At 33.3% G+C, this 16,112-nt stretch overlaps 1 protein-coding gene across 1 annotated transcript in view; it reads left to right on the plus strand.

The window, feature by feature from the left end:
* The first annotated feature begins 275 nt into the window (after positions 1-275).
* Positions 276-16,112, plus strand: part of adgre5b.1 (adhesion G protein-coupled receptor E5b, duplicate 1) — a 23,150-nt gene continuing 7,313 nt past the window's right edge. Inside the window, exons 1-12 of the mRNA XM_087808398.1 lie at positions 276-678; positions 2,920-2,994; positions 4,380-4,529; positions 4,595-4,717; positions 8,847-8,990; positions 9,130-9,164; positions 10,149-10,256; positions 10,326-10,479; positions 12,724-12,843; positions 12,904-13,103; positions 14,778-14,945; positions 15,852-16,046. Of these exons, the coding sequence (XP_087664524.1) occupies positions 648-678; positions 2,920-2,994; positions 4,380-4,529; positions 4,595-4,717; positions 8,847-8,990; positions 9,130-9,164; positions 10,149-10,256; positions 10,326-10,479; positions 12,724-12,843; positions 12,904-13,103; positions 14,778-14,945; positions 15,852-16,046 (1,503 nt within the window). The 5' untranslated portion in view covers positions 276-647. The remainder of the gene's footprint in view (positions 679-2,919; positions 2,995-4,379; positions 4,530-4,594; positions 4,718-8,846; positions 8,991-9,129; positions 9,165-10,148; positions 10,257-10,325; positions 10,480-12,723; positions 12,844-12,903; positions 13,104-14,777; positions 14,946-15,851; positions 16,047-16,112) is intronic.

Raw genomic sequence — 16,112 nt, forward strand, 5'->3', positions numbered from 1 at the left:
GTTCTACGTAGAAGATTGAGTACGGTGAAGGTTTTTCTTTGGAATCCCTTCAACCATGACATGATCCTCCTCTAGAGTCACGGATCTAATGAACTTCGTCCAAGATCGAGCTTCAGTGGAAGGAGGTGAAGGAGGAAGAGGAGGCGGAGCTGTGGCCGAGCTGGACTGGATATACCGTTACTTACTGGCAGAAAGAAGGAGAGCAGCAGCTGTTTAGAGCGCATGTTAGTCATCACCCTCTCCTCCTCCTCCTCCTCTTCCTCCTCTTCCTCCTCCTCTCAGGGGCTGAAAAGCTCCTGAATCAGAGCTCGCTGGAGCGAGGCCGGCGTGACAGACAGAGGAGGGTTTTGTTTAGAGAATACGATACGTTGTCAGTGTGTGAAATGTGCTCGGATGGAAAGATAGGAAGGGGAAAAGAAAAGAGCAGTAAATGGTGAAGCCGAAGCAAGAGAGAGGGAGAAGTGAAGGAGGGAAAGAAAGAAGGGGTGGGGATCAGAGACGGAGGCGTGATCAGACTGCGAGGAGGGAAAGTTGCTTCTGCTCACTCAAGCGCGTGGATTTGTTCCCTCGCAAGGATTTACTTTTGCGACGCTGTGGGAATTTAAGGATCTTTTCGTTGGATTGAAGCTCTTCTGTGTTTCTCTGAGATGGAGCGAAGGAAGGTTGTCCTTATTTTGGGTAAGTTCAGCTTCTGTGAAAGTTTTTGGAAAAGTTCAGGAAAGAGGAAAAACTGGATGAATGAATCTGTCAATCAATCCACCAGATGACATGTTTTAAAATGAAAGTTAAATGATTTGAAGGTTTGTTTGAAACTGTTTGTTGTTTGTTGTGGTCGAACGATGACTAATAAAATGATCACAAGACTATTTGCCAAGACGTTTTCACCTTTGGTCAGAGCCAGACATTATCAAACGATAAGGAATGATCATGTTGTAATCAGCTATATTTTAAATACTTTATGACTCCGAGTCAAGAATGTGATTTGACGACTGATAAAAAGAAATCCAGACACTGACAGTAATTTTTCAAAAGATAAATCATTCAATAATTCAAGTGGGAATTCTTGAAGCGCCTTCAGTTCGTACTGACGGGCCTCTTATGTCAAACTGTAGTTTGAATTACCGTCTATTTTCCCAGCATCCTCCTCCCTTATCTGGTTAGTGTCAAACATTACATTTCAGCAGATAAGAAGACCTCACCCACGCGGCTGTCCTCGGATCAGAAACACAAACGTAGAAAAACTTTATTCACGTTTGAAACTTGAATGAATGTTGAATTACTTACAAGAGAGTCTCCAGTTTACTTTAGTAACTTCTAGATTGTCTGATAAACTGGAGCCAAAAGTAAAACCCTGATAAAAGACATGGTCAAGTGACGCCAGACTCCAGGTGTTTATTTCCCAACATGTCATGGGTTCTCATGGAAGAATGTTTGTTTTCATTTTCACGAATAATGAAGATATTTATGTTGAATTAGAAAAAATAAACACGTTGAAAATGTGTTTTAAAAAGTCCTGATAGCCTTGATGATTCTGCCCCAAAATGACAGAACTAAGAAAGACAAGGTTTGTTAGAATGGAAACTAATTTAAAACATACTTTCAAAATATATATATATATATATATATTCTTTAGCTCAAAGAACCGATTTGGCATCAGAAATGCGATAAAACGTCAAAAATTCACGTTCAAAAAGCACCTTTCTTCGCTACTATTGCAATATATCTCTGCTCTTCTTGGAAAGACAATGGTAACACACACACACACACACACACACACACACACACACACACACACACACACACACACACACACACACACACACACACACATTAGCAAGAGTTCTTTGAAGCAGTTGTTGACTTCCAAAGTAAACAATGAAAATACATAAATCAGGTTCATTTAAACTAGAGAGAGGAACGTATGTACACAGTACAGCTCATGAAAGTAACTTCATATCCACGTGGAAACAACAAATGGCTGCATGTACATTTGTCAAAATAATTCATTGAAAATCACCAGTTCCTTCTTAGTCATTTCCCTCTCTGCCTTTCATCACTTCTTCTTTCACTATCACTCTTCGTGACAAAGTGTGTCTCGCTCGCCCGACCTGGAGTAACCAGAGGATTCGTTGCAGACGCTCCGGAACAGACGGTTCATTGTGACATTTATGAACTCACATCCAGTGAATGTATGTGTGTGTGTGTGTGTGTGTGTGTGTGTGTGTGTGTGTGTGTGTGTGTGTGTGTGTGTGTGTGTGTGTGTGTGTGTGTGTGTGTGTGTGGGGGTGTGTGTGTGTGTGTGTGTGTGTGTGTGTGTGTGTGTGTGTGTGTGTTGTTGTCATGGGTGCAACAAACCAAAATAACAACCAGGAAAGAACCGGACCGTACGACTAATGATATGTTGAGCTTACAAACTTCGTATCCTGGAACTTTGTGGATCGGAATAAACTTGAAAATTGGTTTCTCACACTAGTGCGAGCAGAATTGAAGAATAAAAAAATAAAAATAGTCAAGTAGTGGCACAAACACTTATGATTGGCATTCATTTAATTCATTATTTTCTTCTTATTTACTCTTATTTTTCAAATGTCTTAATTTTTAAATATAATGAAATGTGTCTGGTTAAAAAAAGGATATAAAATAAATATATTATCTTACCATATTATCTAAATATACTTTATGTATGTAAAACCACATTTGTGAGATAAAGTTTAATCCATAATTGTTTATCACTTTAATAAATGTTAATTTCTTGTGGTGGCTTTTTGAATAACGAGTCAAACACAGAATACATTACTTTACAGTTTCATTATTTCTATGTTTACATTAGATGGGAAATGAAAGTCAGAAACTGTTATGAGTGATATTTTCCATGTTAACCACACACTGTTGTTGACGATTGTGTTTGTTTGTTTCCAGTGTTGGTGTGCGTCTTCAGGAAGTGTTGCTCAGAATGCGACATAGGTTTCACCAACGAACACGGCATATGTATTGGTATGACTTTTTTCTTGTCAAGCGTTTCGAGGTATTGTGTTTCGAGGTATCAAAGTAACTTTAAAATAAATACGAAACCGAGAGTGTTCCTCGAAAAGGCTGTCATTTCAAAGAATAGATTTAACACTTGCTCAATGTTCGCATAGCCACATATTAGCAAGTATAGATAATTGTGTAATTAGCATTTCAGCTATTTATTTGCTGTGCTAGTTTAGCAATTGTTTTTGTCGTGTGTACTTATTTGGTTTAAAGTACATCAACTATTGTCTGTGCTTTAAAAAATAGTTCATTTACAGTAAAACCTTCAATGTAGTTTAGGAAAGGTTCTGTTAGCGGGTAAGCTACATTTATGCTTCACTTTGGCTTCATTCGGAGCAAAAATGTACCTCTTCAACAGGCATCTCAGAATACATTCACTTTTTAAAAAAGTACTTCTTGACGTTATCTCTCTTTTTAAGTAATTGAGTTGTTTATACAATCTTTACTATATTAACATTTAAGCTACTTCTTGTCAAGCCAGTTCCTGACAATAGCATTTAGGCTAATAGCTTCAAACAACAGGGCAATGTTAGCAGCTACAGTTTACACGTATAATAATTGTTCCTTCACTTACTCTGAAAACCAAATGTCAGCATAAACGCTGTGCTTGGACTTCTTGATAAACTACAGATCATGTTGCTAACATAGGTTGGTTTAAACAGGTCATATACGATATATTTTAGCAGAAAAGCTACACAAACATTAATGCTAATTACGCTTTGGATCAAAACACATAAGTTGCAGAAGAACTTTGGGAAAATGACGACATAAAACATACATTTTTAAAGCTCAGTATTAGTTCTACATTATATACTGAATTAACAATTGTATACTGATTATAGTGATCGATTAAAAACCCTTCGACATAAGTGAAAGAAGTGCCGAGGATCAACTCTTTAGTGACTTCAGAATCATTATATAAGATTATTTTTTTCATCATTCATTTGTTTCATCATCTGGCATCTCGTCGTGACGATAATTGTTCCAAACTATTTCCACAATTTTAATTTTCTGACATTTGAGGCTTTGGCTGACAGATCTATGATGCAACTTTTTCCCTGCACCTCAAACCCGAATATTTCTGCATTCAAACTGAAAAAAGGTTAAACGTTTTCGACAGAGGTTTATATTTGGATCTGAAAAGTAAAAAAGTCTGGTATTCCATTTAGTTTGTGCATAATTCCATAGCAGATGAATTATCCACTGAATTGTTTCATATTTCAAAGTCAGAACTTTCCTTTCTCAGCTCAGGCCAATCAGATTGCAGCCTTGCATAGCTGGACCAATCAAGAAGCAGCACTATAAGAAAATCTATTGATTTTATTTGTAAATATCTCAACTTGTAGACAGAGACGAGTGCCAGGAAAACGTAGAAAAATGTGGGGACGACGCTCAATGCTTCAACACCAGAGGAAGTTTCTACTGTCAGTGCAAGCCAGGCTTCCAGAATATGAACGGTTGTGTGAACTTCACAGCGCTGGATGGGCAATGCAAAGGTGAGTCTGACATCATGTGACTCCATTTCCTTCATGTATTCACCCTTTTTTTTTTATAATCCTAGATTTCAACGAGTGCCTGGAGGTCGACGAGATCTGTGGTCGCTTGGCTGTCTGTACTAACCTGATCGGAACCTACAGGTGCTCATGTCTGCCTGGGTACACAAGCTCTCAGGGAAACTGTACAGGTACGAAGTTTTGTGTTTCTACACAACACACACAACAAAACTTTACTGTTCATGGACTAGTCAAGAGACAAGTGCACAAAACACAGATAATGATACTAAGAGAAAACTTAATATGCAAAAACAGCCCAAATATGTATCACAATCAGTAGGAAAAATGTCATCAAGATGGAGGCAGAGTCCTGTCTCAATGTCGAGTCCCAAATTATTCAAATAATCAAACAAAAGTCTGCACAGTGTGGCATCAAAGTGCAGGATCCACTATAGAATGATGGAAAGTCATTGAAGAAAAAAAGAGAAACTGAAAATGACTAAGAATAAATATCTAAATAAACACTGTAAGACGAGCCGACACCGGGCCATGGATAGTCTGGCGTGTATTGAAAGGCAGAATGGTTGCAGATCGCTGGCAGCGGCTTTGATTCATTAGCAGGTTTCCATGTCCGGCCACACATCGTTTGGGATCGTCCTGAGAAAAATCCATACAAAATCAAATCTAATAGGCAGAGATCGTAACAGGAATTAAATAAACAACAACATAAATTATACTTACACACAGAAGAACGGAAGAACTCCAAAGGTACGTTTTACCTTGTGTGATAGAATGGCACCAACTATTCTGTCATGTAAGAAACTTTGATTAACAAGATATCTATCTATAATAATCGGAGTTTTTTTTTGTCAAATATAGGTGTTATTTTCACAGACAACTATTGCAGGTGCGGCAAATAAATACAGCAAAACCAGCAGAGATCAGAGTCCAATTTCTCCAAAAGCCAATAAACCAAAAAATCCAAAACCAAACTGGGGGATAAAATGTAACAAAAAATAAGAGCAGAGAACCCGGTAAGGGTTAAAAACGCGCACAGAAGCAAAAAGGCAAAAATAGTAAAGAGACAAGAGAAACACTCTAATACCAGTATAGGAAATCCCTGAATCCGCCACACAAGTCTCGGGGTTGAAGTAGGTGTTTTCATGGCTGTCGAAATCCATGTGTGCCTGTAGTCAACGTATGCAAATAGGGAAGGAGAAAACAGGAAGTGAGAGCACAAAATACATCTCAAATAAAGTGGAACATGACATTGTTGATGCTACTCATTTCCTGTGAGTTGGTTCTGCCAGCACTAAAGTAATACTTTGTCACAAAAATACCTTCCAGTAAACGAGCAGAAAATAGAATTCACTGCTTCAAGACGACATTCCCAGATGGATGTGAGTGACCCTTTAATCCAATAACCCGGGAGATAATTCAATCAATTTAGCTCGTATTCCGGGAATATAGTCAATGTAGTGCACATTTCAAACGTCGTAAATAATCGATTAAAAAAACAGGATTACACAAACGGCCCTTAATAAACTTGTCTGGCGACCTTTTCGCGACCTTTCCCTCCCTCGCTCCAGCGCCGGAGCTGCAGCTCGGTCTCCGAGGAGCAGCTCCTGACATCGGTTTACAAAACGTCTTTCACTTCTCCGACACTTTGGCTCATTGTTGAAGGAAATAGGGAGCAGGTGTTGCCATAAAACCAGGCCGCCGGCTCAAAGTAGCTATTTATACCAGCAGGGGAGACGGTGGATGGAAAGTAGCTGTCGGTGACGACAACAACCGTTGACACGTGTGTTCTATTATCACGACGTCCAAACAGCCTTTCCTGACGCAAACGGTTGCATACGTTGTATTATCAGCACCATGTGTTCCTCAAATAAAATATGTTTTCGGCTCCTTGTGAATCTTATAAGATACGACCATTTGTCGTCACTTCTTTATACCTGTATTTCAATCTAATTGCAGAATAAACTTTGTATTCTTTGTTGGAAATAATTAGTTTTTTTCTATCTGACCTTGATTTAACAATGTTATGCTCCAGCAGTGAGAAGAAACATTTTTCCAATGAAAGTAGATTTTGTGGCCTTTTAAAGACAAAGTAGCAACTAAAAGAATCTTAATAAATATTGTGACTTTATTCTGTTTATTACAGGGAGGCTACGTTTAGAACTCAACGAAATCCCGACCTCTTTAATTCTTTACTTGTTTAATACAACAATATGTATCTAAACTTCCAATGGTAGGTAGGTAGGTAGGTAGGTAGGTGGGTAGGTGGGTAGGTAGGTAGGTTGGTGGGTAGATGGGTGGGTAGGTAGGTAGGTGGGTGGGTGGGTAGGTAGGTAGGTAGGTAGGTGGGTGGGTGGGTAGATGGGTGGGTAGGTAGGTAGGTAGGTAGGTTGGATAGGTAGGTAGGTAGGTAGGTAGGTGGGTAGGTAGGTAGGTAGGTAGGTGGGTGGGTGGGTAGATGGGTGGGTAGGTAGGTAGGTAGGTAGGTTGGATAGGTAGGTAGGTAGGTGGGTAGGTAGGTAGGTACGTAGGTAGGTAGGTAGGTGGGTGGGTAGGTGGGTGGGTAGGTAGGTAGGTAGGTAGGTAGGTGGGTGAGTGGGTAGGTAGGTAGGTAGGTAGGTAGGTAGGTAGGTAGGTAGGTGGGTGGGTGAGTGGGTAGGTAGGTAGGTAGGTAGGTGGGTGGTAGAGTAATAATTATAAAATGCTTTTCCAGACTAGGGTCACAAATATATATATAATATGTACTTAAAAGATCAAGACATCGCGAGACAAACACAGGAGTTCGCTGTTGTTGGCACCATAAGTAAGGCTTGTGCGGTAATTATTGACTCCCAGTGAGTTGTGTGGTTGTGTTAAAGTTCATCTACTGTTAAAATAAATCATCTATTTGTTGCATCTGAGGTCCAGCCACGACATGATGGCGAACAACTTTATTATCTTCAATTCAATAGATATAAAGTAATTGATTTATAGTCTGTTGTGCTGACGATGTGTTCACTGAGCCTCGGACGTGACATTATTCATCCTCTGGTGAAGATTAGCAGTCACGTGCATCAACAGTCCATTAGCATCCATTAGTGGTGAACTATGAGCTCATTTAATGAGGGTTTTCCGTTTTAGTCCCGCTTTAGAGTTTAACAGCTGTTGACAACAAAAGTGTGGATTCGAGCTGATCCAGTCACGGATGATAAGAGGTTGTTCCTGTCCAGTCATTCCCTGCTATCGTAGCTTTAGATCTGTAGAAGAAAACGTAAAGAAACCATTAGAAAGACAGCGTATTTTTATCACAAGGCTGTCAATCATGCTTTTTATGGAACAGGCAGTCGTTACGTGACGTATTTTCATCCTAGAAGGATCGATCTATGGTTTCTTAAAAGAGTTTTTCCTCCTTCGCCAAACAACCCCATCAAAATCATCAGTCTTATAAGAACTCTTTGTATCATTTTACCCACCTTTGATCAGTTTTCCTTTATCTTATCTTATCTTAAACACTGACATCTCGTCAGCGCTGCAGCGAAACACAAACCTCACCATTTGATTTTAAAGATTTCTATATAGTTTTAGTGGTCGTTGATTTTTAGTGACGTCAATATTTTTTACAACTCTTTGTTGGTTGAATTAATAGAACTGAAAAATGTTTAGCTTATCGCCTAAAAGACTTAGATATTTAAAAGACTCTTTTAAACTTTTAGACGTCTTTTAAATGATTTTCTTTTAGATGATTTTAAGAATTTTAGATGATTTTTAGACGACTTTCAGACGTCTTTGAATATAAATGACTTACTTACTTACTTACTTTTTAATGACCAAGTCTTTTAGACTTTTTTTAGACGACCTTTAAATGTCTAAGCTTGGACGTCATTTAGACCAAATCTGTCCAAACATCAACCTGGAGAAGTAAGTAAGTAAGTAAGTAATATTTATTTATATAGCACTTTTCCAGACCAGGGTCACAAAGCGCTTAAACAAACAAAACAATACTCAAAAAAGTACATACTTTAAAGATCAAGATAGTACTGAGAACAACACAGGAGTTCCAGAAAATCAAGGAAAAGCCTGAACAAATAGAAACGTCTTAATATGTTTCTTAAAGGAGTCAGTAGATCCATCAAGCGCAAAGAGAAGCTGCTGGAATCGACTGTATCTTCTCGTCCTCAGTCATCAGTCATTCTCATATTGATTGATCTAATGTTGTATTGATTCTTCTCACACGTCCGATCTCTACAGGAAAAGTTATGAAAATGAACATTAGACTTTGATTCTTGACACGTCAATTGAATTCTCACCTGTGTTGGGTCTCAGACGTCGATGAATGTGTGCGAGCCGAGCAGCGGCGCGAGAACATCTGCGGGACGGTGGGAACGTGCAAGAACGCGCTCGGGAGCTACTGGTGCAAGTGTCCGAGAGGATACACCAACTTCGGCAACCAGGGGACGCCATGTTCAGGTGAGTGTTAGCACATCTTTTCAAATCAAACATGTTCCATCACGAACATGTTTCATCAGTGATTTGTTCAAGTGCTTTAGTTGTCGTCATCATTCAAACACAAACACAAAATTCTACTTTCTTTTCTTTTTCTGTCCAGAGCTGGACTGCGACTCCTTCAATGGCGGCGGAGAGGTGAGACTTCTTTGTTACTCTGGATACTTCATTTTCAATTAAATCTGAACTTAAAGAGGTTGAGGTGCAACAAAGGATAATGACAACATATCACTGAGAAACTCTGCTAAAATTAGACCAATAGAACATTTTAAATATATTTTAATTTGTTTTATTGTAATTTTGTGGTTTTTTGTTCTTAATGATTGAATTTTTGGAATAAGTGAACTCAAATCAATTTTAAAATCAAATCATTTAAATTGTACCAAAAGAAGGAACTTTAATTCAATTATGCGACGCAGAGACAATTAAAGCGTAAAATATATATATTTTAAATAATTGAATTAAACAACGTCTACATTGAAAGGTTGTTTTTTGTTTTTATTCAATCATTTAAAACCTCAAAACATTTTAAAAGGAATTTAGTCTTTGTTATAGTTGAATACTCTTTTCCCGAAAACATTCTTTTATTCATAGCTTTTTAAACTTAATATAAACTATAATAGTGTCTCTAGAAAAAAACTGTTTCCACAAATAATACATTTAAAAAGTTGTGTTTCTACGTCGTCACGTGATCATCTGGCCGTCGCCTGATTGGCTGAAAGTTGATTTGCATATTGAATTTAAAAGACTTAAAAAGAAAATATATTGAATTAAAAAAATGTGTATTTTTTGTCATTAGGATATCAAACTATATTTGAAAAAAAATATATATTATAATTATAGCTTTAATTATTTAAAAATAATCATAAATAGAAAGTGTTGTTAACACAACACAGAATTGTTTTGTGTTGTCAACAAACAAATATATACATTTTAATTGACAAACTATTGATTCAGATAATTGATTAAATAAATGAATAATTCAACCTTTAAATATAGAAATACATAATTTAATAATTAATAAATAATTCAATAAAAAACGAGTCAATATTCAGATGTTGAACTCCAGTGACCTCCAGACGAACCTCTTGGTTCTGAGTCTCTGACCCGGTGTGTCTGCAGCTCGTCCCGGGTCTGGCAGACATTTTCTCTCTGATGAGAAACAGCTGTTTGTCGCTGTCGGACCAGAGCTCGGCCGCGATGAAGCCCGACGGAGACACTTTGCTGGAGGTGAAACAACCGAAGGACACCAAGAAGAAGAAGAAGGTCTTGGGTTCTAACTGGACTCTCTTGCCACAGAAACTGTTCACGGCCACCGAGAGCATCCTGGCCTCGGGTCGCCTGGACGCCAGCGAGGACGTGCAGACGCTGCTCAAGACGGTGGAGAAGTCGGTGAAGCTCATCGCACCTCAGCTCAGAGGAAACAGCACCAAGATGGAGACCAATGAGACGGGTACGAGTTTCACAATCTATCTAATTATGCTGAAGGAAAATAATAGGATCAGTAGATTTGAAGACTTTGAATATGAACTTCAACACTATTATTTTATTTGTATTTTACATTTAATATATATTAGTTGTTTGTACTGAATATCTTTTTTTTTTTTACATGTATACATTTAATTAATTACACAAATGTTTTCTAAATTCTTATTTTTAATTATTTTCATTATTTAAACAGATTATTTTTTCTACATTAGATATTTTTTTACATTAAAAAAATATTTTATTAATCTGAATATGTTTACATATTTTATTTATCACAGAAAATATTTTTAACATTTAATTTATTAGAGATGATATTTTTACATTTAATTTTTTGCACTAAATATTTGTTTTGCTTTTTATTTTTTTATTTATGTTGAATATTTTTTAACCTTGAATCTTTTTTACGCAATTTATTTCTCACAAAAAACATTTTCTTTAACGTTCAATTTCCTACACATTTATTACAAAGACTATTTTATACCTTGAATCTTTTACACATTTTATTCATCACAAAGAATATTTTCTACCTTGATATTTTCTACACATTTGACCCATCGCAAATACATTTTTACCTTGAATTTTTTACACATTTTATTTATTGCAAAGAAATTTTAACCTTAAACCTTTTACACGTTTTATTTATCGCAAATTATATTTTTAACCTTGAATTTTTTACACATTTTAATTATCGCAAATACATTTTAACCTTGAATTTTTTACACATTTTAATTATCGCAAATACATTTTAACCTTGAATTTTTTACACATTTTATTAATCGCCAAGAAATTTTAACCTTGGATTTTTTCACATTTTATTAATCGCAAATTAAATGTTTCACCTTGAATTTTCTACACATTTTATTAATTACAAAGAATATTTTTAACCTTGAATTTTTTAACACATTTTATTTATAGCAAATAATATTTTTATCCTTGAATTTTTTACACATTTCATTTATTGCAAAGAACATTTTTACCTTGACATTTGTATTCATTTTATTTATCGCATTTCGAATTTTCTACACATTTTATTAATTACAAAGAATATTTTTAATGTTGAATTTTTTTATACATTTTATTTATCACAATTAATATTTTTCACCTTGAATTTTTTCACATTTTATTAATTACAAAGAATATTTTTAACGTTGAATTTTTTTTACACATTTTATTTATCACAATTAATATTTTTCACCTTGAATTTTCTACACATTTTATTAATTACAAAAAATATTTTTAACGTTGAATTTTTTTTCACATTTTATTTATCACAATTAATATTTTTAACCATGAATTTCTTCACATTTTATTTATCACAATTAATATTTTTAACCTTGAATTTTTTCACATTTTATTTATCACAATTAATATTTTTAACCATGAATTTTTTCACATTTTATTTATCACAATTAATATTTTTAACCTTGAATTTTTTCACATTTTATTTATCACAATTAATATTTTTAACCATGAATTTTTACACATTTTATTTATCGCAAATTAAATGTTTCACCTTGAATTTTCTACACATTTTAGTAATTACAAAGAATATTTTTAACCTTGAATTTTTTCACATTTTATTTATCACAATTAATATCTTTAACCTTGAATTTTCTACACATTTTATTTATCACAATTAATATTTTTAACCTTGAATTCTTTCACATTTTATTTATCGCAAATTAAATGTTTCACCTTGAATTTTCTACACATTTTATTTATCACAATTAATATTTTTAACCTTGAATTTTTTCACATTTTATTTATCACAATTAATATTTTTAACCATGAATTTTTACACATTTTATTTATCGCAAATTAAATGTTTCACCTTGAATTTTCTACACATTTTAGTAATTACAAAGAATATTTTTAACCTTGAATTTTTTCACCTTTTATTTATCACAATTAATATTTTTAACCTTGAATTTTTTCACATTTTATTTATCACAATTAATATCTTTAACCTTGAATTTTTTCACATTTTATTTATCGCGATTAATATTTTTAACCTTGAATTCTTTCACATTTTATTAATCACAATTAATATTTTTAACCTTGATTTTCTACACATTTTATTAATTACAAAGAATATTTTTAACATTGAATTTTTTACACCTTTTATAATTGAACAATTCGATTTTTTTAACCTTGAATTTGGTCAAACAATCTGACACAAAACTCCCTAAAAGCAGTTTTCCTTCCCCAGACATCGAGATCGCGATGCAACGAGGACAGACTCCCCCCGAGGGTCCGATCCATCTCAGCACCGACGAGGCTCGGCTCGACACCGACTGGACGACGGCGGCGGGACTCGAACCCTATCCCGGTGCGTGTCTTCGTTCTCCGCCGCAGAACGCTCGGTTTTAACGCCAGCGACGCTCCACAGGATTCGCTCTGGCCGCGCTCTTGAGCTACAAGAACCTGGAGAGGTCCCTCAACCGCTCCTTCCACCAGCTTCAAGGTCACTCGGGGGTCGCGGAGAAACCGACCTTTCAGGTTTTCTCGCGGGTGGTTTCGGTCGTCGTGTCCAACCCGTCCACGGAGAACCTGAGTCGACCCGTGAACATCACCATGAGGCACCTGCAGGTACTTCAGGTGTTTGGATCTTTGGAAAAATGACATTATTTATTTAATTCATTCATTCATTATAATTTTTAAAACTCTAATAATTAAATTTACACATATAGTTTAATATTCTTATGCCGATAAATAAAAAAAATATTTTCTAAATTAAATATTTTGAAAATTGTAGCCTTTTAAATTCAATATAAAATTGTTCCAAACATTCATATAGTTTAATATTTGAACTCCAATAGTAAAAATATAACTTTTCACGATTCTACATTTTTTAATCGGTAAAGTTTGAGGTACTTGTTTACTTTACTTTCAGCCAATCGTGCGAAGACGATCAGGTGACCGACCAATCAAGTCGCTGCTTACACTCTATTGGTTTACGCAACATTTTATATGTAGTTTTAAAGAAACATGAAATCAAAACATTTATTTTTGAATTAAAATATCAAACTCAATGTGTAAAAATAATAAACATGAATAGTAAATAATAGTAAATAATAATAATAATACATATAAATTATAGATAATAATCCCAAGTATGAATAATAAATAATATAAATAAATACCAACAATAATACATATGAATAATAAACAATAATACATATGAATATTAATAATAATATATATGCATAATAAATTATTATAACAATAAATATGAATAGTAATAATAATATATAATAATACATATAAATAATATATAATAATCCTAATTATTAATAATAAATAATAATAATAAAAATGAATAATAATTATTGTAATAATAAATATGAATACTACATATAAATAAAAATAATACATATGATTGTTAATAAATATTAATAATAATACATATGAATAATAAATAACAATAATATATATGAATATTAATAAATAATAATAATGATACATATGAATAATAAATGTGAATAATAGATTATAATCCTTATTATTAATAATAAATGTGAATAATAATAATCAATAATAATAATAGTAATTAATAATAAATATGAATAATAAAAATGAATAACAGATACTAACCCTAATTATTAATAATAATAAATATTATTAATAATAATAATAATAAATATGAATAACAGATAATACTCCTAATTATTAATAATAATAAATATTAATATTAAGAATAGTAATAATAATAATAATATATAATAATACATCTAAATAATAGATAATAATTCCTAATTATTAATAATAAATAATAATAATAAAAATGAATAATAATTATTGTAATAATTAATATGAATACTACATATAAATAATAATAATACATATGATTGTTAATAAATAATAATAATGATACATATGAATAATAAATGTGAATAATAGATTATAATCCTTATTATTAATAATAAATGTGAATAATAATAATAAATAATAATAATAGTAATTAATAATAAATATGAATAATAAAAATGAATAACAGACCTTACCTTACCTTACCCCTAATTATTAATAATAATACATATTATTAATAATAATAATAATAATACATATGAATAATACATATAAATAACAGATAATACTCGTAATTATTAATAATTATAAATATTAATATTAATAATGATAAATAATATAAATAAATAATAAAAATAAATAATAATAATAAATAATAATAATAAATAATAATAATAAATAATAATAATACATATGCATAATACTAAATAATAATATAAGTTGTGGTGTTCGCAGGACAGCGTGGGGTCGGAGGGCGTGTCCTTCGTGTGTGTGTTCTGGAGCGACGAGGGTTCTTGGTCCAGAGACGGATGTTTCCAGCTTCAGTCCAACGACACACACACTGTGTGTTCGTGTCAACATCTCAGCAGCTTCGCCGTCTTGATGTCACTCACGTCCATCGAGGTGTCCGCCTGTCGTCTGCTCGTCATTCCTGATCAAGACAAAAGTTGAAGAAAACTCCAAATGTTGCTACAAAACAATAAGATTAACAAACAAGATTAATTAATTATGATCTGTAATTAGTCTATTATTTAATGTAGTATTTTTTTAATAACTAAAAAAAAGTTTAGAAGTGAGTTTAGGCCGAAAGACTTTGAACACATTTTTTTTTACATTTTATTGATATTGAATATTTTAAGTTAATTAAGTTTAATTATACATTAAATTGAATTTTAATTTTAAAAAAAAACATTTTATCCTTTAAATTGATATATTTTACATTTATATCGATTTTTTTTTAACACGTTGATTGTATTCCATCTAAATTTTTTACATTGAATTTTTCATGTTACATTTTTATACATTCAATTATTCCACTTTACTTTACTATTTATTTTTATGTTTTTTACACACTATTTACTTTTTTTTAACAGTTTGAATTTATCGTCATTTTTTAAAAACATTTTTACTCTGAATTCTTCGACATTAAATTGTTTATATTGAATTTTTTTTCCACATTTAATCTTTTTAATCAAACATAAAACATTTTTTTACAGAATGTATTTCCAAATTATAGAAGCTGAAAAAATTGTATCTAAAAGTTTTATTTTTACATGATAAATTCATATTTAAATATTAATCTCTTAATTTTAATTAAGAATCGTATCAGTTTGATTTACAATAAAATAAACAAAAACTAAAATAATAAATGAGATTAATTTCACAATTAATGGCGATGAATTAATCGCATAATCGATAAATAAGATTAATTTGAAGCTTCAAGTAAATATCTTCAGATTCATGTGTCAATCAAACATGATGATGATGTAACACACGGGATGATTGATTGACAGGCGTCTGTCTCTCCAGCACACCGTGGGTCTGCAGCTCATCACGAAGGTCGGACTGAGCGTGTCCTTGATCTGCCTGGTTCTCTGTCTGCTGACCTTCAAGTTCTGTCGCTCCATCCAAGGGACCAGAACCACCATCCACCTCCACCTGTGCCTCTGCCTCTTCTTCGCCGACCTCGTCTTCCTCGTCGGGGTCACCAGGACTGAACCTCAGGTGCCTTGATGACCTTTGATATTAACTGTGACCTTGACCCTTAATCACACCTGACTATTACTACTA

This window comes from Callionymus lyra, chromosome 1, assembly GCF_982586985.1.
Source record: "Callionymus lyra chromosome 1, fCalLyr1.hap1.1, whole genome shotgun sequence".
In the NCBI taxonomy this organism is placed as follows: domain Eukaryota; kingdom Metazoa; phylum Chordata; class Actinopteri; order Syngnathiformes; family Callionymidae; genus Callionymus; species Callionymus lyra.